A 24,036-nucleotide genomic window follows, 5' to 3' on the forward strand; every position below is an offset into this window, starting at 1 on the left:
CCACAGTATTCAGAGGGAACATTAAGAACATTCCTAGTTCATCACACAGGCAGCCCTCCAGACCTCCCTGGCTCTCCCCTGTGACTCTCCTGCCCCTGCAGGGCCCCCTTGAGCTTCCTGCGGAGGCTCTGGGCTGGGCCAGCTGGGTGGGGGGCTCTAGGCTTAGTCAGCAAAGCAGGGGTCTCTGGGCCAAGCTGGCTGTTCAGGGGGGGCTCTGCCCTGAGCTGGGCTGGTTGGGTGGTGGGCTCTGGGCTGGCTGGGTGGGGGGCTTTGGGCTGGCTGTTTGTGGGGGCTCTGGACCAGGCCATGATGGCTGGGCAGGGGCTCTGGAGCAGACTGGCTGTTTGGGTGGCTCTGGGCCAGGCCAGGCTGTGCTGGAGGCTTTGGGCCGGGCCAGGCTGGCTGTGCGGGGGTGTGTTGTATTGCTCACTGTTATGTGCCCGCAGGCGCTTTCTGTGCAGATCTCTGGGCACAAGGATGCCATGCAGAAGCTGCTGTCAGACCCATGGCTGCTGGAGTTGCAGAGCAGCGGGGGGTCCCTGCTGGCTCGACTTCCCCCACCAGGAACCTGCAGGTGACCCCTGTCCCGCATTCCACACGGGAGGGGAGGGGAGACCAGGCCTAACAGTGGGAGGGGATTGGGCCCGACATGCGGGTTGTCGCCACAGCCTGTGCTGGGGGATGGCCTCTGTGCCGGAGTTCACCCGTTGTAGTTGGGAGAGGTGGTCTCTGCCCCCTTTATGCACACACTGGCCTGAGAAGCTTCCCCATACCCTGTGGCCTGGCGGAGCAAGTGGGGGGTGACGAGGTTGGTGGCGTGGTGATGTGAGAGGCAGGGAGTGACATGCTATTTGCTGTCCCCAGGCCACAGTGTGGGGGGCTGGTGGGGCGGGGCGGTGGCTAGATGGAATTGGCAGCATGGGGGTGGCTGGGCAAGTGTGGGGTTGGCAGTGGGGGGGTGCATGGGGTTGGGGGTCGGCGTGTGGGGCGGCGCATGGTGAAGCGGTATGGCATGAGGGGCAGCGCGTGGGCAGTGGGCGGTGCAAAGGGCAACAGTACGGCATGAGGGGCGGCACGTGGGGCTGGGGGAACAGCACATGGGGCAGCGGTGTGGCACGAGGGGCTGCGTGTGGGGCGGCGCATGGGGCAGCGGTATGGCACAAGGGGCGGCACGTGGGGCAGGGAGAACGGTGCATGGGGCAGCGGTACGGTGCAAGGAGCGGTGTGTGGTAGTGGGGGCGGCGCGTAGGGCAGCAGTACGGCATGAGGGGCGGCATGCGGGGCTGGGGGAATGGTGCATGGGGCAGCGGTGTGGCACGAGGGGCAGTACATGGGGCAGGGAGAACGGTGCATGGGGCAGCGGTACGGTACGAGGGACGGCGCATGGGCAGCGGTATGGCACAAGGGGCGGCACATGGGGCAGGGGGAATGGTGCATGAGGCAGCGGTACAGTGCGAGGGGCGGCACGTGGTACTGGGGGCTGCGCGTAGGGCAGCAGTACGGCATGAGGGGCGGCACATGGGGCAGGGGGAATGGTGCATGGGGCAGTGCTATGGTGCGAGGGGTGGCGTGGGGCAGCGGTATGGCACAAAGGGCAGCACGTGGGGCAGGGGCTGATGTCCTTTCCCGTGCCCAGTGCCCAGGCCGCAAGGGCTGCCAGCTTGTATCAGGAGGTGGACGATGCCATTCATAGGCTGGTGCAGCTCAGCAATCGGCGCCTGGGGCAGCTGGAGCAGGAGAGGGGCTGCCGGCAGCTGACACAGGTACTACCCCTCTGTTACCTTCCCCGGTGACCTTCCCCCCTCCCTACCCCCCCACTGTGCTGCTTTGTGTTTCACCTTCCTCCCCACCCCGCGCCCAGAGCACTGACAGCCCTCATACCTGCTGCATGCTGCCCCCACATGCCTCATCTACCCCATGCCTGGCACTTTGACACCTCCTCCATGTGCCCCTCCCTATCTGGCACCAAAACTTTCCCTGTCTTCTGCCACCCCTGTGCCTGGGGTTCTGACCCCCTCCCCAAGATCCCCTCCCAACTCCCGTGCCCAGCAGTCTGGCAGCCCCCATGTCCGCTGCCCCGCCATGCCTGGAGTGCTGACCCCCACATGCCTGCCCCCCTGCCCCTTCTTGTTGCTCTCACCCTCTGTCTTGGCAGGCTGTGGGCTGGCTGGCTGACCATGGGGAGCAGGCGCTGGCAGGTTTCACCCCCATGGAGATGGGGGATTCGGTGTTGGTCGTGGAGGAGATGCTGATGAAGTTTGATGCTTTTCACACCCTCGCCAAGGTGAGACACATCTCTCACCCACTTGAGGGCTGCAGGGAGGAATCCTGAGGAGAAGAGTGTGGGTGGGGCGCTGCATACTGGGAGGGCACTGCCTGGTTCTGTGGGGCACTACATATCAGGGGGTGCCAGCTCTGCAGGGCACTCTGTACTGGGGGGCTGGCATAGGTTCTGCAGGGCAGTATGTACCGGGGGGCTGGCATTGGCTCTGAGGGGCGCTCTGTACCAGGAGGCTGGCATTGGCTCTGTGGGGCGCTCTGTACCAGGAGGCTGGCATTGGCTCTGAGGGGTGCTCTGTACTGGGGAGCTGGCATTTGCTCTGTGGGGCGCTCTGTAGCAGGGGGCTGGCCTAGGCTCTGTGGGGCGCTCTGTACTGGGGGCTGGCATAGGCTCTGTGGGGCGCTCTGTACTGGGGGGCTGGCATTGGCTCTGTGGGGCGCTCTGTACCAGGAGGCTGGCATAGACTCTGTGGGGCGCTCTGTACTGGGGGCTGGCATAGGTTCTGTGGGGCTCTGAGGGGTGCACTATACCGAGGGTGGGAGGGTGAGGGGTGCATTGGCTCTGTGGGGCGTGCCATACTGAGGGTGGGGGAGTGCATTGGCTCTGAGGGGTGCACTATACCAAGGGTGGGAGGGTGAGGGGTGCGTTGGCTCTGAGGGGTGCACTATACCAAGGGTGGGAGGGTGAGGGGTGCGTTGGCTCTGAGAGGTGTGCCATACTGAGGGTGGGGGAGTTGCGTTGGCTCTGTGGGGTGTGCCATACTGAGGGTGAGGGGTGCGTTGGCTCTGAGGGGTGCACTATACCGAGGGTGGGAGGGTGAGGGGTGCGTTGGCTCTGAGGGGTGCACTATACCGAGGGTGGGAGGGTGAGGGGTGCGTTGGCTCTGAGGGGTGCACTATACCAAGGGTGGGAGGGTGAGGGGTGAGTTGGCTCTGAGGGGTGTGCCATACTGAGGGTGGGGGAGTTGCGTTGGCTCTGAGGGGTGCACTATACCGAGGGTGGGAGGGTGAGGGGTGCGTTGGCTCTGAGGGGTGCACTATACCAAGAGTGGGAGGGTGAGGGGTGCGTTGGCTCTGAGGGGTGTGCCATACTGAGGGTGGGGGAGTGCGTTGGCTCTGAGGGGTGCACTATACCGAGGGTGGGAGGGTGAGGGGTGCGTTGGCTCTGAGGGGTGTGCCATACTGAGGGTGGGGGAGTGCGTTGGCTCTGAGGGGTGCACTATACCAAGAGTGGGAGGGTGAGGGGTGCGTTGGCTCTGAGAGGTGTGCCATACTGAGGGTGGGGGAGTTGCGTTGGCTCTGTGGGGCGTGCCATACTGAGGGTGGGGGAGTTGCGTTGGCTCTGAGGGGTGCACTATACTGAGGGTGGGAGGGTGAGGGGTGCGTTGGTTCTGAGGGGTGCACTATACCGAGGGTGGGATGGTGAGGGGTGCGTTGGCTCTGAGAGGTGCACTATACCGAGGGTGGGAGGGTGAGGGGTGCGTTGGCTCTGAGGGGTGCACTATACCAAGGGTGGGAGGGTGAGGGGTGCGTTGGCTCTGAGAGGTGTGCCATACTGAGGGTGGGGGAGTGCGTTGGCTCTGTGGGGCATGCCATACTGAGGGTGGGGGAGTTGTGTTGGCTCTGTGGGGCGTGCCATACTGAGGGTGGGGGAGTTGCGTTGGCTCTGTGGGGCGTGCTATACTGAGGGTGGGGGAGTTGCGTTGGCTCTCTGGGGTGAGCTGTATAGAGGGTGGGAGAGTCCAGTAGCTCTGCAGGGTGTGCCATAGCGAAGACGGGGGCGGGGGTGGCTGCATCGGCTCTGCAGGATGCACCATGCTGAGGTTGGGGGGCACACCATACCAAAGGGGGAGCTCTGAGAGGCACGCCATACTGAGGGTGGGGGAGCATGTTGGCTCTGAGGAGTGCACCATACTGAGGATGGGGGGTACATTGGCTCTGAGGGGTGCACCATACTGAGGGTGGGGGGGCGCATTGGCTCTGCGGGGCCCACCGTACTGATGGGGGGTGGTGCGTCGGCTCCGCGGGGCACATTGTTTTTGGGGGACATCGGCTCTGCAGGGTGTGACATACTGAGGGTGAGCAGGCATTTTGCTCTCCTGTTGCTCTATGCTGTGGGGTGTGTATTTGGGTCTGTGGGCTCCCTGTATTGGGGTGGGTAATGGGTCTCTGCCGGGCACTCTGTACTGAGGGGATATCTGCTCTGCAGGCAATATCTTACTAAGGGTGGATGGGAGCTGGCTCTATGCTGTGGGGTGTGCATTGGGTCTGTAGGGGGCTCTATAGTGGGGGAGACATGGGCTCTGCAGGGTGCTCCATATGGGGTTGAGGGGGTGCATTGACTCCATATGGGGGTAAGGGGTGCACTGACTCTGCAGGATGCACCATACTGAGAGTGGGAGAACACTGGCTCTATGCTGTGGGGTGTGCATTGGGTCTGTGGGGACTCTATACTGGGGGGACATGTGCTCTATGGGGTGCTCCGTATGGGAGTGGGTGGGAGTTGCATCTGTGGTGCATCAGCTCCGCGGGGCACTCTGTGCTGGCAGGTGTCTGGAGTGTAGGAGGGACAGCACTGCCCGATCTCCTCCTCTCTCTCCCAGGAATGGCTGGCCCGGGGGCACGAGGCTCTGCATCTGGCTGGTGACAGGGACCTGGCAGCTGAGGGGCAGCAGCTGGAGAGCTTCGAGCGCCGGCTGGAGAGCTGTGCGCACACCATGCACAATGCCCTGCGGCTGCACCGCTTCCTGCAGCAGGTGCCAGCCGCTCAGTCATGCCCCCTCTGTCTGTCTGTGCCTGCCCCCTCTGTCTGTCTATCTGTGCCTGCCCTGTCCCTCCTTTCCCCTTTAGCATCCAGCTTAGTTCAGCCCAGGAGGTGTTCCTGGCAGGGGGAGCAGATCCCACATCACAGGCAGCCCAACCCCACTATCCATGCCAGAGGCGGGTGTGGATGCCCCCAGGGCAGCATCACACATTGGAGTGGGGGTGATTTCCTGGGTCCGTTTGTTGTTCCTGCCCATTTCCATTGCAGGGCTGTCCCGGCTCCCCGTTGCCCCCTGTCCTCGACTCCCCATCCCCCCATGGCCTGCATCACTCTGACCCCGGCGCCCTGTCCCTCCTGGCCTATGTCACTCTGACCCCATCTCTCCCACTGTCTCTCGTAGGCTCAGGACTGGGCCCTGGAGGGCGTCCGGTGCCTGTCGGCCATTGAGGACAGCGCAGGGCCAGAGATGGTGCTGGGGACGCTGGGCCGGTACTGCCAGCAGCATGGCGAGATCTCGGACAGCGCCTTCCAGGAGATGCATGGGCTGGCAGTGCAGAGTCCCTGGGCACTGCGGGAGTTGGGGCGCTGCCGGGCCCGCTGCCAGGAGCTGGGGCGCCTCCTGCAGCGGCGGCTGGAAGTGGCATTGCAGTCTGGACCCCAGCCCCGGCGCCGGGCTGACAGCACCAGCGCCTCCTGCTCACCGCAGCGCCCAATGAGGGGTCTGGGCACCGGCCTGGGCTCCTCCCGCAGCCTGAGCTGCTTGCTGCCTCCACCGGGCAGCCTCTCCCCTGGCCTGTGTGAGGTGCCCTCTTGCCACTCACTAGCATCCTCCAGGGGCCCCATGGAGAACAGTGATGAAGAACAAAGCCCCCCTCCCATCAGCTCCTCCACCGCTGCCTTCTTTCAGGCACCCACGCTGCCTCTGGGCACACTGCCCTCCTGCCAGCATCCTGCAAAGGGTCCCCCCAGCACGCAGAGGGCACTGAGCGAGCCCGGCCCTCCCCGCCCCAGCGTCCTCATTCGGGGACTGGAAGTGAGCAGCCAGGAGGTAGTGGACCGGACCTGCTCGCCCCGGGAGCACGTGATGCTGGTTCGTAGCAGCGCCCAGAGAGCCGAAGCGCCGTGGGGGGGCATGCCCAGCACTGAGCGGAAACACCGCCTGGGGTGAGTTGCTCTGGAGGAGAGGTATTTGCACTAGACCAGGACCCTGCAGTTCTGGGCACTGCCCCCTCCCACGACTGCCACCCCACATACGCACTGGGACCCAAATACTCCACACATCGGGACCCATTGCCCCATCTGAGAGAAGTGCGCCCTGGCCCCACCTGTTGGTGCCCATGGGGTGGAGGGCCCATTGGCACCTGTGAGGGTGTGGGGGCACTGGGGCGCAAGGCACCTCAGTACCCATGGGAGGGCTATCGATGCCCACGGGATTGAGGGGAGTACCGGGCTGGGTGACCCATGGGCGGCACATAGGGGAGCCCCAGGGCGGGAGGCTCATCAGCACCCACAGGGTAGGGCACAGGGCCCCTCACTGATGCCTATCCCCTCTCCTGCCCAGCGCCCAGCAGCGGCTGGTGGCAGAGCTGATTGCCTCGGAGCAGGAGTATCTAGGCTGCCTGGCTGAGTTGCTGCCCCAGGAGTCGGGGTGCCAGGAGCTACCCCCCGAGCTGAAACGCGAGTGCGGTGCCTTGGAGGGCACCCGTGACCGGCTGCTGGGCTTCCACCGCACCTACTTCCTGAAGGAGCTGCAGGGCTGCGCCAGCCATCCTCTCCGTGCAGGGGGCTGCTTCCTGCGATACGTGAGTGTCCAGCCCCATGACCCATCTGGGGACCCACACTCTCCCCCTGGACCTCCCCTCTCCCAGGCACCTCCCCGCACTAAGGCATGAGTGCTGCTCGCTGGCACCCCCGTCGTCTCCCCAGGAGATGCCCGCAGACCCTTGCAGGGGCCCATAGCCCATCTGCCCTGGGATGCTGCTCTAATTGCATTGGCCCTGCCCTTCTGTGTCTCCCCCGTGTGCCCTGTGCTGTGGGGAGGTGGTGACACTGAAGTTGGCTCTAATTCCCCTGTCACTCTCTGCGCCAGGCGGACCAGTTCAGTCTCTATGCCCTCTACGTGAAGAACCGGCAGAAGCTCGATGCAGCACTGGCCTCTCAGCAAGCTGCCCACAAGGTACTGTGCTGCTTGCGTGTACCCATGGAGAAGCTCAGAGCTCTGGGAGGGGAGTGGGGTTTAATGGTTAGGCAAGGCAGGGCTGGGAGTTTAGGACTCTTGGATTCTATCCTGTCAAATGTAAAAGTGTAATTGGACAGGCCAAAAAGGAATTTGAAGAGCAACTTGCAAAAGACACACAAACGAACAGCAAATCTTTTTTTAAATCCATCAGATGCAGGAAGCCTGCCAAACAATCAATGGACGATTGAGGTGCTAAAGGAGCGCTCAAGGGAGATGAGGTTTCAGAAAAGCTAAACAAATCCTTTGCATTGGTCTTCGCTGCAAAGCATGTGAGGAAGATTCCCACACCTGAGCCATTCTTTGTAGGTGACCAATCTGAGGAACTGTCCCAGGTTGAGGTGTGAGTAAAGGGGGTTTTCATAGAATCATAGAAGACTAGGGTTGGAAGAGACCTCACGGGGTCATCTAGTCCAATCGCCTGCTCAAAGCAGGACCAACCCCAACTAAATCATCCCAGCCAGGGCTTTGTCAAGATGGGCCTTTAAAACCTCTACGGATGGAGATTCCACCACCTCCCTAGGTAACCCATTCCAGTGCTTCACCACCCTCCTAGTGAAATAGTTTTTCCTAATATCCAACCTAGACCTCCCCCACTGCAACTTGAGACCATTGCTCCTTGTTCTGTCATCTGCCATCAATGAGAACAGCTGAGCTCCATCCTCTTTGAAACCCCTCTTCAGGTAGTTGAAGGATGCTGTCAAATCCCCCCTCACTCTTCTCTTCTGCAGACTAAATAAGCCCAGTTCCCTCAGCTTCTCCTCATAAATCATGTGCCCCAACCCCCTAATCATTTTCGTTGCCCTCCACTGGACTGTCTCCAATTTATCCACATCTTTTCTGTAGTGGGGGGCCCCAAACTGGACACAGTGCTCCAGATGTAGCTTCACCAGTGCCGAATACAGGGGAATAATCACTTCCTCGATCTGCTGGCAATGCTCCTACTTATGCAGCCCAATATGCCGTTAGCCTTCTTGGCAACAAGGGCACACTATTGACTCATATCCAGCTTTTTGTCCACTGTAATCCCCAGGTCCCTTTCTGTGGAACTGCTGCTTAGCCAGTCGGTCTCCAGCCTGTAGCAGTGCAGTTTTGGAACAAATTGATAAATTAAACAGCAATAACTCCCCAGGACCAGCTGGTATTCACCCAAGAGTTCTGAAGGAACTCAAATGTGAAATTGCAGAACTACTAACTGTGGTTTGTAACCTATCGTTTCAATCAGCTTCCATACCAGACAGCTGCAGAGTAGTTAATGTATCACCAATTTTTAAAAGAGAGGCTGCAGAGGCAATCCTGGCAATTACAGGTCGGTAAGCCTGACTTCAGTACCGGGCAAACTGGTTGAAACTGTAGTAAAGGACAGAATTATCAGACACATGGATGGACATGACTTGTTGGGGAAGAGTCAGCATGTTTTTGTATAGAGAAATCATGCCTCACCAATCTACTAGAATTCTCTGAGAAGGGGCAGAACCATGTGGAAAAAGGGTGATCCAGTGGATATATTGTACTTGGCCTTTCAGAATGCCTTTGACAAGGTCCCTCACCAAAGGCTGTCATGCAAAGTAAACTGTCATGTGGTAAGAGGGGAGGTCCTCTTATGGATCAATAACTGGTTAAAAGAAAGGGAACAAAGGATAGGAATAAATGTTCAGTTTTCACTGTGGAGAGAGGTAAATAGCAGGGTTCCTCAAGGATCTATAGTGGGATCAGGGCTGTTTAACATATTCATAAATGATCTGGAAAAAAGGATAAACAGTAAGGTGCCAAAATTTGCAGATGATACAGAACTACTCAAGATAGCTAAGTCTAACACTGGCTGTGAAGAGTTACAAAGGGATCTCACAAAACTGGGTGACTGGGCAACAAAATGGCAGATGAAGTTCAGCATTGATAAATACAAAGTAATGCACATTGGAAAACATAATCCCAACTATACATACAAACTGATGGGGTCTAAATTAGCTGTTACTACTCAAGAAAGAGATCTTGAAGTCATTCTGGATAGTTCTCTGAAATCATCCACTCAATGTGCAGCGGCAGTCAAAAAAGCAAACTATTAGGAAAGAGATAGAAAATATGATATCATAATGCTACTATATAAATCCATGGTACACCCACATCTTGAACACTGCGTGCAGTTCTGGTTGCCCCATGTCAAAAAAAGATATATTGGAATTGGAAAAGGTACAGAGAAGGGCAACAAAAATGACTAGAGGTAATGAACAACTTCCATATGGGGAGAGATTAGAAAGACTGGTACTGTTCAGAAGAGAGATGACTAAGAGAGGATATGATTGAGGTCTATATAATCACGAATGGTGTGGAGAAAGTGAATAGGGAAGTGTTATTTACTCCTTCACATAACACAAGAAGTAGGGGTCACCTGATGAATTAATAGGCAGCAGTTTTCAGACAAACAGACTAGAGTAATTATTCCCACTGTGCATAGTCAACCTGTGGAACTTGTTGCCAGGGGATGTGGTGAAGGCCTAAATATATCTGGGTTAAAAAAAGAATATCCTCCATGAACTTATTTATCAACGACTATTAGCCACGGTGGTCAGGGATGCAACCCCATTCTCTCAGTGTCCCTAACAGAGAGTCTCTGACTGCCAGTAGCTGGGACTGAGTGACAGGCGATGGATCACTCAGTAACATTCCTTCTGAAGCACCTGGCACTGGCGCCTTTCAGAAGACAGGATATTGGACTAGAGGGACCATTGGTTTGACCCATTGTGACCCTTCTTATGTCCTTATCCTCAGCTCTGGGATTTAGGAGTGGGATTTAGTGGTTAGAGCGAGGGGATCTGTGAGCCAGCACTCCTGGGTTCTAGCCCTGATGCTAGGAGGGGAGTGGGGCTAGTGGTTAGAGCTGGGATCTGGGAGCCAGCACGCCTGGGTTCTAGCCCTGGTGTTAGGAAGGGAGTGGGTCTAGTGGTTAGAGCTGGGGTCTGGGAGCTAGGATTTATGGGTTCTGTTCCTTGGTCTGGGCAGCTGTTGGGATCTGGAAGCCCCAGTGATGGTGCAGTAGCCTGGCTTGTGGGCTCCATGCTCAGCTCCTCTCCTCCCCCCAGACAGTACACAGCAGCCTAGAAGGTCCCTGGGAGGACACAGCGCTAGCAAGTGCCCTGCAGAGGCCCCTGGAGCAGCTGGAACGCTATGGGCGCTTTCTGGAGGAGCTGCTGCAGGAGACGGACATGGAGCAGGTGTCAGAGCGTGAGGCCTTGCGGGCAGCGCAGCAGCTGCTGGAGTCCCAGGTACAGCATGGCAGGAACCTGCTGGCCATGGAGCAGATCCGGGGCTGTGAGGTGAGTGTAGGCAAGGGCCATCCCAGCATGCACTGCTGTGTCTCCGGGAGGATGGGATCCCAGGGGCGCGCTCAGCATGTACTACTCCATCCCTAACTGAGCAGGTGGCTGGGGGCTCTCCCAGCATGCACAGCTCCATCCGTACCCGAGGGGGTGGCAAGGAGCTCTCCCAGCATGCACTGCTCTGTCCCTGGGGGGCAGCGAGCCTGGCCCAGGGAAGGTTGCCCATTGCCCGCGGTGTCTCCTTTCCCTGCAGCTGGAGTTGAAGGCGCAGGGGCAGCTGTTGCACCGGGACGAGTTCACCGTGCTGCGTGGGCGCCGCAAGTGCCATCGGCATGTCTTCCTCTTCGAGCAGCTGCTGCTCTTCAGCAAGCGCAAGGGCACCGAGGGTGGCTTGGACGTCTATGTCTACAAGCAGGCCTACAAGGTGCGCTGCCTTCCCCTGTGGGATCTCCTGCCCCTGCCTTGTTCCCCCCACCCCACCCCATGGAATCCCCTCCCCCTGCCTTGCCCTGCCCCATAGGATCCCTTCCCCCTGCCATGTTCCCCCCGCTCTGCCCTGCCCCATGGGATCCCCTCCCCCTGCCTTCATTCCCTCATTCTGCCCTGCCCCATGGGATCCCTGCCCTATCCCACCCTGCTCCACTCCAGGGGATCGCCCCCGCTGCAAAAGGCCTTCAAGGTGTGCTGGCTCATCCCACCCTGCCCCGGGGGACCACCTCCCCTCCCCCATAGGATTCTTCCCCTAGCACTACCTCCCCCATGGGTCCCCCTCTGCACTGCAAACAGGCCTTCAAGGTATGTCTCATCTCCTGGCCATGTTGTCTGCCCCCCAGACAGCAGATATGGGGCTGACGGAAAACATCGGGGAGAGCGGGCTGCGATTTGAGCTCTGGTTCCGGCGTCGCAAGCTCCGTGAGGCCTACACGCTGCAGGCCTCCTCACCCGAGGTGAAGCACAAGTGGACCAGTGCCGTGGCCCAGCTGCTGTGGAGGCAGGCCACGCTCAGCAAGGGTAGGTGGGGATGGTATGGGGGGACATATAGGATGAGATCCAGGGCTGCAGTGAGATGGGGCGTGAGGGATGAGGTTGTTGGGTTAGTACATGGGCCCTGGCATGTCAGGATGGGGGCAAGGGGTAACCTTCATTGTGATGGGTTGTGGGAAGCAAGAGGACACGGACACTAGCGTAGCAAGATGAGGAGGTGGGATGGGTGGGGGGACATGGCTCTTGGTGTAACGCATGAGGACACCTGTGGGCCTTGTGACAAGGTAGGGGAGAGGATGCGAGGCATGGGCCCTGCTGAGATGACCCCTTTGGGACTGCCATCTGATGTGCCTAAACTACCTCTAAGCCCATTTTCCCTGCCAGCTTGGGACTTCACTACCTTGCCTTGTTTGAGCCAGACACGCTTGCCTGCTGCAAACACTGATCCAAGTCTGAACCACGTCCCCCACAAGCTGCAGGCTTAACTGAAAACAGCTTAAGAAGTGTTCCTGTCTTCAGCACCCAGATACCCAGCTCCCAATGGGATCCAAACCCCAAATAAATCCCTTTTGCCCTATATAAAGCTTATACAGGGTAAACTCATACATTGTTCACCCTCTATAACACTGATAGATAGATATGCACAGCTGACCTGCCCCCCGCCCCCAGGTATTAATACATACTCTGGGTTAATTAATAAGTAAAAAGTGATTTTATTAAATACAGAGAGTAGGATTTAAGTGGTTCCAAGTAATAACAGAGAGAACAAAGTGAATTAGCAAACAAAATAAAATAAAACACGCACGACTAAGCCTAACATAATAGGAAACTGAATGCAGGTAAATCTCACCCTCAGAGATGTTCCAATAAGCTTCTTTGACAGATTAACCTCCTTCTAGTCTGGGTCCAGCAATCACTCACACCCCTGTAGTTACTAGCCTTTGTTCCAGTTTCTCTCAGGCATCCTTTGGGGTGGAGAGGCCATCTCTTGAGCCAGCTGGAGACAAAATGGAGGGGTTTTTGCCTCCCTCTTGTGGGTGGAAACCGCTCTCTCCCCCTATGTAGAATTACAGCTACAAGATGGAGTTTTGGAGTCACATGGGCAAGTCACATGTCTATGCATGACTTCATTCTTTATAGGCCAATGCCATGTTAGCCCGAATGTTCCCAGGAAAGCTCAGATGTGGATTGGCGTCTACCAAGGTCCGTTGTTGGCCAAGTACTCCCAATTACTTGAATAAACCCTTCACACTATGTTGACCAAATCTACCTTAGGTGCTTTCTACAGCAAACACTTTAAACACAAGCATAGAGCCAACGCTCATAACTTCAAATATAAAAATGATCCATGCATACAAATAGGATGAATGCATTCGGTAGAACATAATCTTTGCAAAGATATGTTACATGGCATATGTAGCATAAATCATATTCCAGTTATGTCATATTTACATTCATAAGCATATTTCTATAAAGCATTATAAGGTGCAGCGTCACAGGGTGGGGAGGAAGGAGGAGGACGGGACGGAGGAAGTGGCCCCGGCAGAATGGGATTTGGTGGGGTGGGCCCCATTGAGATGGGGTGGGGAAGGAGGAAGGGGGTGGGATGGAGGATGTGGCTACTGGTGGGATGGGAGGAGGGGGATGGATGGAGGGAGTGGCCCCGGTGGGATGGGATGTGGGGGTGAGCCCCATTGTGATGGAGTGGAGAAGGAGGAGGGGGGGTGGGACACAATGAGTGGCCCCAGTGGGATGGGATTGGGGAGTGGGCCCTGTTGTGATGGGGTGGGGAAGGAGGGGGATGGGATGGGGAGTGGCCCCGGCGGGATGGGATTGGGGGGTGGGCCCTGTTGTGATGGGGTGGGGAAGGAGGGGGATGGGATGGGGAGTGGCCCTGGCGGGATGGGATTGGGGGGTGGGCCCTGCTGTGATGGGGTGGGGAAGGAGGGGGATGGGACGGAGAGTGGCCCCAGCAGGGTGAGATTGGGGGATTTGACCCACTGTGTGTGGCTGTGTTATGACATCTCTCTCTGTGTCCTGCCCAGAACTGCGCACACAGGAGATGGTCTCCATGGGCATCGGGGACAAGCCCTTTGTCAGTGTCCAGGGCCCCAGCCAGGCCCTGCTGAGCAGCCTGCTCACAGGCAGAGGTGAGGGGGGCTGGGTCACGGGGGTGCCATGGGCTGTGGGGCTGTCATCATGGCAGGGTCACTCTGGGGGGGTCTTAGGGGCATGGCAGGGAGTCTCTCGGGTGGGTGTCTCTGAGAGCAGCAGGGGCGATGGGGGTCTCCTGGATAGGGGAGGGGTTCTTAGGCTGTCTCTCTGGGGGCAGGGTTGGGAACGGTCTCTCCCTGGGGAGCTGTCTGTCTCTGGCGGTAGAGAGGTGTCTCCTTTGTGGGCCTGGAGGGTCTCTCCCCTGGTGTTTTCTCATCCCCTCTCTCTGCAGCTACCCGCACCCGTGCCTCGGTGGCCCTCTCTTCCTTCAGCCCCTGGGTCGGGGCTCCATGCTCCCCGCCAGCTGCCACGTCGTCTCCCCGCCCTGGCCCTGCCCCCTTGGGCCTGTTCTGCGATGCCAGCCCTGTGCCCCCTGCGGCAGGGCGCTCCCCTGGGGCCTGCTCGCTGCCAGGGCACCTGGAGGAGGAGGAGTGGGAGCTGGACGTCAAGCACATCCCCCGCGGTGAGCCTGCAAGACGAGGGGGATTGCAGGGGTGGTGTCTCTGGGGAGCTCGGTGGAACCGTGGGGGGCAGCTGGCTCCATGGGGAGGGTACATGTTGCTGGCACCTGGCATTCAGGGAGGCGTGACTGCTTCAAAGGGGCAGATGGGCTTGGGGCTCTGTGGGGCCAGTGCGTGGTGGGCTGGCTTTGTGGGAGACACATGGGGGGTCTCTGCCTCTCCCCCGCACTGAGGCTGCTGGAGCAACGCTGGTTCCTGTTGTTGACACATGGCTCCGTGGTCTGTAGCCCAGTCACTGTGGTGATGCCCAGCAATGCATGTGGGCGGGCACAGGCATGGGTCCCTGGGCCTCACCCCCCACCCCGGTTCTCTTGCAGCGTCCGAGACAGCCGCTGGCTCAGGAGCCGCTCTGGCTCTGGGGGAGCCGTCCCCCAGGGAGGCAGAGTCGCCAGGGGGCACTGCCCCAGTGCAACGCCGGCCAGTGAGTACCGGGGGTAAGAGCAGGGGCTGTGGGGTAGGCGTATGTCTTTGTCTCTATCCCCATCTCAGCTCTCGGGGCTCCAGAGGGCTCAGCTGTCACCTAACTTTGCCCACTCAGAGCTGCCTGGGGTTGGGGCTGTCCTACAGAGCGGGGTCTGGCCGGCCGTCTGTCTGTCTGTCCATCGGTCGTGGATGTTGCTGGCTGTGTGTGTGTCTCTCTGGCTCAGTCTGTCACTGGTGGGCTGTCTGTCTGTCTGTGCGTAGCTGGCTGTCTCTGGCTCTCTGTGTGTCTGTCTGTGCATGGGTGGCTGGTGGGTGGGTGTCTGTCTGTCTATCTGGCTGTGTGTCTGCCTTGTGGGCTGTCTCTCTCTGTGTCTCTGTCTGTGCTGTCTGGGAGGGGCTGGCATCTTTCCTGGGAGCACTGGGAGCATTTGAATTCACAGGAGTGCCAGGGGGAACGCACAACATAAGGTGTGTTGTGGGGGGGACATTACCGTCTTGCCTGGTAAGTGGCCAGGGATGGACACCACTGTAGGCAGGGTACTGCGGGGCCCCAGGCTGGTTACTGTTTCCCTCCTTCCATCCTCGGCCCTGCCCTGCCCCAAGCCTGGGCACTGCAGGTCCCCAGGCCTGCTGGCTCCTAGGAGGGGCTGCCCTGGGGCATTCTGCCACCAGCTGTGTCCCCCGCATGGGACCAGGGCACCCCCAACCTTCCCACCCCCGCCCTGCCGCACATACCTTTTCCCTTAGCTCCACCCTCCACACTGGCCCACAGATACCCCCTCTCCTCCCCAGCTCCCTCTCCCAGCTCCACTCGAAGGTCTCCTCCCCTGAGATCCTCCCACTCCAACCCTTCCCACCACTCACGTTCCCAGCCCCATTCCCTCCCTCTCCCCCTCCCCACAGTGACCCTGGCACCCTCACAAATGGTGTTTTATTTGTTTGCCAGAGAGACGGCCACACACCCCCCGACTTGGCGACCCCGCTCTGACCCTGGCACCGAGGTACAGTGGCTGGGACGCCCCCTGGGCGCCCATCAGTCTGTGTGTCCCTCTGCCCTGCTTCAGCATACGGGCAGGGCGCCCACCCCTCCCACACTGCCTCTGTCTGTCTGTCTAGTCCCCCTCCCCCACTCTGTGTCCGTCTGCCCCCCACTGTCGCTGTCCATCTGTCCCTCCCCATGTGTCTGTCTGCCCCTCCCCCAGCACTCACCCTGCTCTCTCTCTCCCCCAGAGCTGGGTCTGGAGCCTGCACAGGAAGCTGTTTGCCTTGCATGGCCGCGTGGGGCAGGATCGGAGCCCTGGGGCTGCCAGGAATAGGACAGTCTGAGCCCCTGGCAGACTCCTGGCACCGCACCCCACAGGTTTATCCCCACGGATCCTCCCCTTCCCACCCACTGCATGGAGCCACCAGACGACCTCCAGCCACTGCCCCATGGGTCCTCCCCTCACCCTTCATGGGACTACTAGGGCCCTGTAGCTACCATGTGGGCTGGGGGATGGGTATCAGTGGAGGGCGCAGCGCCCCATGGCCTGGGAGGGGAAGGACAGTGATGGTGTGGGCAGGAAACCCATCTGGCCTGGGCGTCAGAGCACTGGGGCTGGCTTGCACCGTGGGTCTGGCCTGGGACTGCACCTGAATAGCATGAGGACCCTGCTCTCATAGACTCCGAGTGTGCCCACCTCTGGCCCTGCACACTCACCGAGCCCTACACGCACGTGCAGAGCAGAGCTCCCATGAGGATTGGCACATACGTGCATACTGATCCTTGTCTCACCCAGCTGTGCCTCCACGTGCAACGACCCCTTCACGTACACACGCCCACACACACACAGATCCCTGTCTCACTCAGCCCTGCCTCCATGTGCAACGACCCCTTGACGTGCACACGCACACACTGATCCTTGTCTCACTCAGCTGTGCCTCCACGTGCAATGACACCTTCACGTGCACACGCCCATGCACACACAGATCCCTGTCTCACCCAACTGTGTCTCCACGTGCAACAACCCCTTCACACGCCCATGCACACACTGATTCCTGTCACCCAGCCATGCCTGTCTATGTAATGACCTCTCCATACAACCACACTGATCCCTGTCTCCACATTGACCCACGGGTACCCCCTCTCTTCGTCCAACGACCCCGTCACGTGCACATGCCCCTGCACACACTGATCCCTGTCTCACCCACACTTGACTCCATGTGCAACAGTCCCTTCACATGCACACCACACACTGATCCCTGTATCACCCAGCAGTGCCGTCACATGCAATGACCCCTTCACATGCACATGCCCATGCACACACTGATCTGTCACCCAGCCATGCCTGCCCATGTAATGACCTCTCCATACAACCACACTGATCCCTGTCTCAGCCAGCCGTGCCTCCATGTGCAATGACCCCTTCACGTGCCCATGCCCACAGTGATCCCTGTCTCACCCAGCCGTGCATCCATGTGCCACAACCCTTGACATGCACACGCCCACGCACACACTGATCCCTGTCTCACCCAGCCGTGCCTCCACATGCAACAACCCCTTCACATGCACACACACACACACACACACACACAGATTCCTGTCATCCAGCTATGCCTGCCTATGTAATGACCTCTCCATACAACCACACTGATCCCTGTCTCCACACTGGCCCAGAGGTACCCCCTCTCCTCATCCAATGACCCCATCACATGCACACGCCCACGTACACACTGATCCCTGTCTCACTCACACTTGACTCCATGTGCAATGGTCCCTTCACGTGCCCACGCCCACACTGATCCCTGTCTCAGCCAGCTGTACCTGTACATGTAATGACTCATCCATACGCACATGAACACCCACTGCATGGAGCAGTGTGCTGAGATCCCTGTGTCACAAGTCAGACATGTCTGCCCATGGAATGATTCTGGCACATGTGCACATGCACACACATAGGCCCCTTTTGCACCCTCAGCCAGCCTGCACATGTCCATTTGTGCTTCTGGGTCGACCCACACCTGTGCGCACGTGTGTGTGCCTGTTCCACTCCCCTCCTGGAGCAGCTGCAGCCACCAGGTTACTGCAAGGCACCCACAAAGGCACTGGGTGGCGCAGCCCCATCAGCCGGGGGCAGGAGCATCATGGGAAGTCTTTGTGTGGCAGACCGGAGCATCATAGGACATTCCCTCCTGGGGAGATTGGAGAACTGTGGGAAATTCAGTGGCTGGTGGACTGGAGCATTGTGAAACACTGTGCTGGGAATGACTGGAGGATCATGGGAAATTCTGTGCTTGGTGGACTGGAGCATCCTAGGACATTCCCTCCTGGGGATACTGGAGCATCATTGGACATTCTGTGCTGGGGGACTAGAGCATTGTGGGAAATTCTCTGCCTGACAGACTGGAGCATCATGAGGATTCAGCTCTTTGGGCTGGAGCTTTATACGAGTACTAAGGAATGTATAATATACAATATATTTACTGAGGAAGCTGGGCCGGCAGGAGTGGGGGTGCAGCTGCCAGGGAAGCAGGAGCCTGTGGGACCTGGCCTAGGAGCGAGAGGTGGACTGGAAGGCTGCTGCCTCATGCCCTCAGGACCTGGCACTGAGGGCTCCCCCTGACTGGGTGGAGTAGGGGCTGGGGTGACTGCATTTGGAGCCAGGAAGCCGGTCACTGTACAGACTCCTGGCCATTTATTTCCTGCATATTAATAAAGCTGTACCGGCAGCTGACTCTGTCTCTGTTCCCGTGCTGTGGCCAGTCCCACTGCAGGACCCAGCTGTGTGCCAGCATCTCTCTCGCTTGGTTTGTCCAAGTGTCCAGCCTCCACTGAGAACGGAGCCTGGAGAAACCCCAGCACTGGGCCGCTCCTTGTCAGGATGGAGCAGTGCAGGGCCCGTGACACCCCAGGAACGCCAGAGCCAGAGCCGCCCCATCCTCCATAAAAGACTGGAAGGGACTGTGAAAGGTTGTCTAGTCCAGTCCCCTGTGCTCCTGGCAGGACTAAGTATTATCTAGACCAGCCCTGACAGGGCGTTTGTTTAACCTGCTGTAAGCCGGTTGTGTTGGGGCTCGTCCCCCTCAGGCGCGGCGGGGAGCCAGGGTGCCTCCTTGCGCGCCGCAGTCCGGGTAGGCTTAGCCCTCAGCAGGTGTTGAGCGGGGTACAGGGTCTGTAAACAGGGTAGAACCCCGGCCCTCTAGCCGGGGTCAGGGCTCTCAAAGTAAATAAGCCCCAGCCCTTGGACAGGGCGGGCAGTAATAGTTCAGGCTCAGGCCCCTAGCAGGGGCTGAGCAAACACAGTATCAGCCCGGGCCCTTGGCTCGGGCGGGGCACCAAACACAAGTCTAATTAGCCCTGGCCCCTTGGGTCAGGGCAGAGCAGTGGCAAAGTCAACGGGGCCCAGCCCGTGGTTCGAGCGGGGCACCAAACACAAGTCTAATTTTCTCTGGCCCTTTGGGTCAGGGCAGAGCAGTGGCAATAGGCGGGAAGAGGGGGAGTCTGCCACCCGGTTACGGGTGGCAGGGGGAACGCAGGCCCTCCCACTCCACTGCGTTCCAGCCCGGGGCCCTAGCAGCGGTCAAGACCCGCTGCGGTCAGTGGGGATCCTGGCCGCAACACACTGACATGGGTTCGGGCTCTTCCGGAGCCAAACCAGGGTCGGCTACCCCCTGGCCACTTCCGACCTCCCCCTCTCTGGGTACCTGGTCCTTCCCGGCGTCGTCTGATGGGTCCCAGATCATAGGTTCCTCCGGGTACCGGTCGTGGGGAAGCTCAGGCCACTCTTCGGGGTATCGGGCACACGGCAGGTCAGGCCAACGTTCCTCCGGGTACCGGGTCTGAGGCAAGTCCAGCCAGCGCTCCTCTGGGTAGTGGGCACGGGGCAGGTCCGGCCAGTGTTCCTCTGGGTAGTGGGCGCGAGGCAGGTCCGGGTAGCGCTCCTCCGGGTAGTGGGCGCGAGGCAGGTCCGGGCAGCGCTCCTCCGGGTAGTGGGCGCGGGGCAGGTCCGGCCAGCGTTCCTCTGGGTAGTGGACGCGAGGCAGGTCAGGCCAGCGCTCCTCGGGATAGTGGGCGCGGGGCAGTTCCGGCCCGGCGGGAGCTCGGGCACCAGTGTCTGTCCTCTCCGGCAGCATGCCTCCAACTGAGCGCTGGGGCCGGGCTTTTATACTTCCTGTCCCGCCCCTTGACTTCTGGGGGGCGGGGACAGGCCGTGCTGACTCCGCCCACTGAGGCGCCTGCTCTGGCTCGTCCCCCTCAGGCGCAGCGGGGAGCCAGGGCGCCTCCTTACACACACCCCCCCAAGGCTGGCTCCCGGGCGACGGGGCCAGGCTCGTCCATGTCCCCCAGGCGGGAAAGGAAGTCCGCGTTGGCGTGGTCCTTTCCGGCCCGGTGGCGGACGGCAAAGGCATAGGGCTGCATGGCTAGGTACCACCGTTGCAGCCGCGCATTGTGGTCCTTCATCCGGCCTAGCCATTGGAGGGCGGAGTGGTCCGTGACCAAAGTGAATGGGGCCCCAAGGAGGTGGTAACGCAGAGCGTCGCAGGCCCATTTCGCCGTGAGGGCCTCCTTTTCGATGACTGCGTAGTTTTGTTCTCTGGGGAACAGCTTCCGGCTGATGTAAAGAACTGGGTGCTCCTCCCCATCCACCTCCTGTGAGAGGACAGCCCCGAGCCCGACTTCCGACGCATCTGTTTGTAGGATGAATGGGCGCTGGAAGTCCGGGCTAAACAAGACTGGCTTGCTGCAGAGGCTTGCCTTAAGCGCCCGGAAAGCCTCGTCACACTCGGAGGTCCAGCGTACGTGTTGCGGGCTGTCCTTAGTGAGGAGCCCAGTCAAGGGGGCGGCCACCGCTGCAAACTTGGGGATGAACCTCCGGTAATATCCCGCCAGCCCCAAGAACTGGCGGACTTGGCACTTTGTGGTTGGCGGTGGACAGGCGGCAATGGCCTGAACCTTGTCCACCAGAGGTTTCACCTGTCCATTGCCAACAGTATACCCCAAGTAGGTGGTCTCACGCCAGCCGATGCGACACTTCTTCGGGTTGGCCGTCAACCCCGACTCCCGCAAGGACCTTAGGACGGCGGCGACTTTGTCCAGGTGGGTCTCCCACTGCTGACTGTAGATGACTACATCATCTAGATAGGTGGCGGCGTAGTCCTGATGTGTTTGGAGGAGGCGGTCCATCAAGCGTTGGAACGTTGCGGGTGCCCCATGAAGGCCGAAGGGCATCCGCGTGAAGTGGTACAGGCCGGTCGGCGTGGCAAACGCGGTTTTCTCCTGGGAGGCCGGATCCAGGGGAATTTGCCAATACCCCTTGCTTAAGTCCAGGATCGTAATATAGCGAGCCTCTCCCAACCGGGCCAGCAGCTCGTCTATTCGGGGCATGGGGTAAGCATCAAATTTGGAGATGGCGTTTACGCGTCTAAAGTCTATACAGAAACGCTGGGAGCCATCGGGTTTAGGCACCAGGACGATGGGACTACGCCACTCACTTTGAGACGGCTCAATTACCCCCAAGTCTAGCATTGCCCGTACGTCGTCTTCGACGATTCGCCTTCGGTGATACGGCAGGGGCCTGGTCGTGGCCTGGGTCACCACTCCTGGCTCCATCTGAATTTGATGATAGGCCAGGGAGGTGTACCCGGGCTTGGCTGTAAATGTGCGAGGGAAGGCTTGAAGGAGGCAGCGGGTTTGCTCCAGCTGCTCTTCGGTCAGCGTTTCCGCGAGCTGGGGTCCCTCGGGTTCCTCCGTAGTGGGTATCTGGAGCCCGAGTTCGGGTTCTGGTGGACAGGGATTGATCAGCAATCCTTCCCGCTCCCGCCAGGGTTTTAGGAGGTTAACATGATATCGTTCAAGCTCTTTCCGCCGGCCGGGCTGACGAATATCATAGGTGATGGGGCCCACCTTCCGCACCACCTTGTACGGGCCCTGCCATCGAGCCAAGATTTTGGACTCGCTGGAGGGGAGGAGGAGTAAGACCCAGTCCCCAGGTTGGAAGTCTCGGGTACGCGCATCCCGGTTGTAGGCCTGGGCCTGCATCTCTTGGGCGGCTTTTAAGTTTGCCTGTGCCAGGGTCCCAGCTTGCTTGAGACGCTCCTGGAGCTGGATCACGTATTGCAGGAGACCCTGGGCGGGTGAGGGGGTTTGCTCCCAGGTTTCCCTCATCAGGTCCAACAGGCCCCGCGGTTGGCGGCCATATAACAGCTCGAACGGCGAGAACTTGGTGGAGGCTTGGGGGACCTCTCTCACCGCCAAGAGCAGGGGCAGGAGTAGCTGGTCCCACCGGCGGAGGTCTTCGGGGGAGAATTTTTGCAACATATCTTTTAGGGTGCAATTAAACCTCTCTACCAAGCCGTCTGTTTGGGGATGGTACACTGAGGTTCGTAGTTGCTTGATCCCCAGGAGCCTGCACACCTGCTCCAACAGCCGCGAGGTGAAATTGGTCCCCTGATCCATGAGGATCTCCCAGGGCAGGCCAACGCGGGCGAAGACCTTAACCAACTCGCCTGCGATGGTGCGGGCGGTGATGTTCCGGAGCGGGATCGCCTCGGGGAACCGGGTGGCGTAATCCAGCATGACGAGGATGTACTGGTACCCCGCAATACTCTTAGGGAGGGGTCCCACCAGGTCCATGGCCACCCGCTCGAAAGGGGTCTCGATCAACGGCATCGGGATCAGTAGTGCCTTGGGGGTCCTCGCTGGCGCAGTCAACTGACACTGCGGGCACGAGGTACAATAGTCCTTCACCTCGCGGTATATCCCCGGCCAATAGAAGCGCCCCAATATTCGGGCCAGGGTCTTTTCGGTACCCAGATGTCCGGCAGCCGGGACGTCATGGGCCAGTTTCATGACTGCCCGCCGATGACAGCGCGGTACGAGGAGCTGTGATCGGGGCTCCTTGGTGTGTGGGTCCCTCTCGACCCGGTTCTGGTGCAACTCAAAGTGTGGCCACCGGGCAGCTCGCCCGGGATAGAGGATAGTGCCATCCACGGCGGCGAGCTGTTCATATGCCTTGCTGAGGGTGGGGTCCGCTCTTTGGTTCCGGCAGAAGTCCGTGGGGGCCGAGGGATCCCTGGCCTCGCCCGGGGGAGCATCGTCCCCACCCTCGGCGGAGGGGTCCTCCGGGGGGTCTAGCTCCTCCTCCTCCATTTCTAGGGGCCTCTGCTCATCATCCTTCCCTCCTGAGGCTTCTCCTTCTAAGGCTGGTACGGGACCCCAGCTGCCCCCTGCACGTCGGCGTAGGACGGCCGGAAACCCGGGCCAGTCCCGGCCCAGGATGACTGGATAGGCCAGGTTCGGTGCTAGACCTACCACCATCCGTCGGGTCTCCCCGTCAATTGTCAGTTTCGCCCAGGCGCTGGGGTACAGCCGTACGTCGCCGTGGATGCATTGTAAACGAATCTCCCCCAGGCGTGCATCTGCTGGGAGACCTAAGTGGTTGCGGATTAAAGTTTGTCCGCAACCGGAGTCGAGGAGGGCCACGGTTGGATATCCCTCCACGATCACAGGCGCCGTAATCTTGGCGGGCTGTCGGCGCCGGGCCCGAGCCTCCCCGGAGCAGACTTGGCCATAGGTACACTCCATTTGGGGGCAATCCCTCTGGAGATGTCCCGACTTGCCGCAGGAGAAACAAGGCCCTAAGTCAGGTCGTCCGACTCGGGGTCGGGTCCTCGGGGAGTCCCTGGCAGGGTTCCCAGGCACCTTCCGGGGAGCGGGCGTTGGGGTTTGGGCCGGCCATGCTGGTGGGGCTGCAGCCTGAGTGGGTGTCGCCTTCTTCCCGGGGTCGGGACGTTCTGGTCCTGGTGGAGTTGGTCGGCCTGTCGGGCCCATCGGGGCTTCTGCTGCCAGGAAGTCCTCCATCAGGGTGACAGCGGCGGCCAGTGTTGCAGGTCGATGACGGAGGACCCAGGCCCTTCCTCGCAGTGGCAGGATGTGGGTGAACTGCTCGAGGATCACCTGCTCGGCTAGCTCTTCCGACGTTCGAAGGTCGGGCTGCAACCACCGCCGACAGGTCTCCCGCAGTTCTTGGGCCACCATATGAGGCCGGGCCCCCGTGGGATACGTCAGGCCCCTGAACCGCTGTCTAAACATCTCCGGGCTCACATCGAGGGCATCCAGGATGGCGGATTTCACCTGCCCATAGTCCTGGGCGGCCTCGGCAGACAGGCCTCGGTAGACTGCCTGAGCCACTTCTGTCAGGTACGGCGCCAGGATGGAGGCCCAGTGGTCAGGGTTCCACACCGCGACGGTAGCCACTCGCTCAAAGGTGACCAGGAAGGCCTCCGGGTCATCCCCCGGGCCCATCTTCGTCAGTCGGA

The 24,036-nt window shown here is 59.8% G+C and overlaps 1 protein-coding gene across 1 annotated transcript in view; it reads left to right on the forward strand.

Annotated features, from left to right (window-relative positions):
* Positions 1-16,374, forward strand: part of ARHGEF40 (Rho guanine nucleotide exchange factor 40) — a 29,539-nt gene extending 13,165 nt beyond the window's left edge. Inside the window, exons 7-20 of the mRNA XM_030533059.1 lie at positions 447-574; positions 1,637-1,763; positions 2,156-2,284; positions 4,884-5,036; positions 5,445-6,208; positions 6,606-6,846; positions 7,134-7,220; positions 10,361-10,594; positions 10,851-11,021; positions 11,431-11,608; positions 13,627-13,731; positions 14,028-14,258; positions 14,634-14,737; positions 15,970-16,374. Coding sequence (XP_030388919.1) covers positions 447-574; positions 1,637-1,763; positions 2,156-2,284; positions 4,884-5,036; positions 5,445-6,208; positions 6,606-6,846; positions 7,134-7,220; positions 10,361-10,594; positions 10,851-11,021; positions 11,431-11,608; positions 13,627-13,731; positions 14,028-14,258; positions 14,634-14,737; positions 15,970-16,065 — 2,748 coding nt within the window. The 3' untranslated portion in view covers positions 16,066-16,374. The remainder of the gene's footprint in view (positions 1-446; positions 575-1,636; positions 1,764-2,155; positions 2,285-4,883; positions 5,037-5,444; positions 6,209-6,605; positions 6,847-7,133; positions 7,221-10,360; positions 10,595-10,850; positions 11,022-11,430; positions 11,609-13,626; positions 13,732-14,027; positions 14,259-14,633; positions 14,738-15,969) is intronic.
* The last annotated feature ends 7,662 nt before the right edge of the window (positions 16,375-24,036 follow it).

The sequence above is a fragment of the Gopherus evgoodei genome, chromosome 14 (assembly GCF_007399415.2).
Source record: "Gopherus evgoodei ecotype Sinaloan lineage chromosome 14, rGopEvg1_v1.p, whole genome shotgun sequence".
NCBI lineage: Eukaryota > Metazoa > Chordata > Testudines > Testudinidae > Gopherus > Gopherus evgoodei.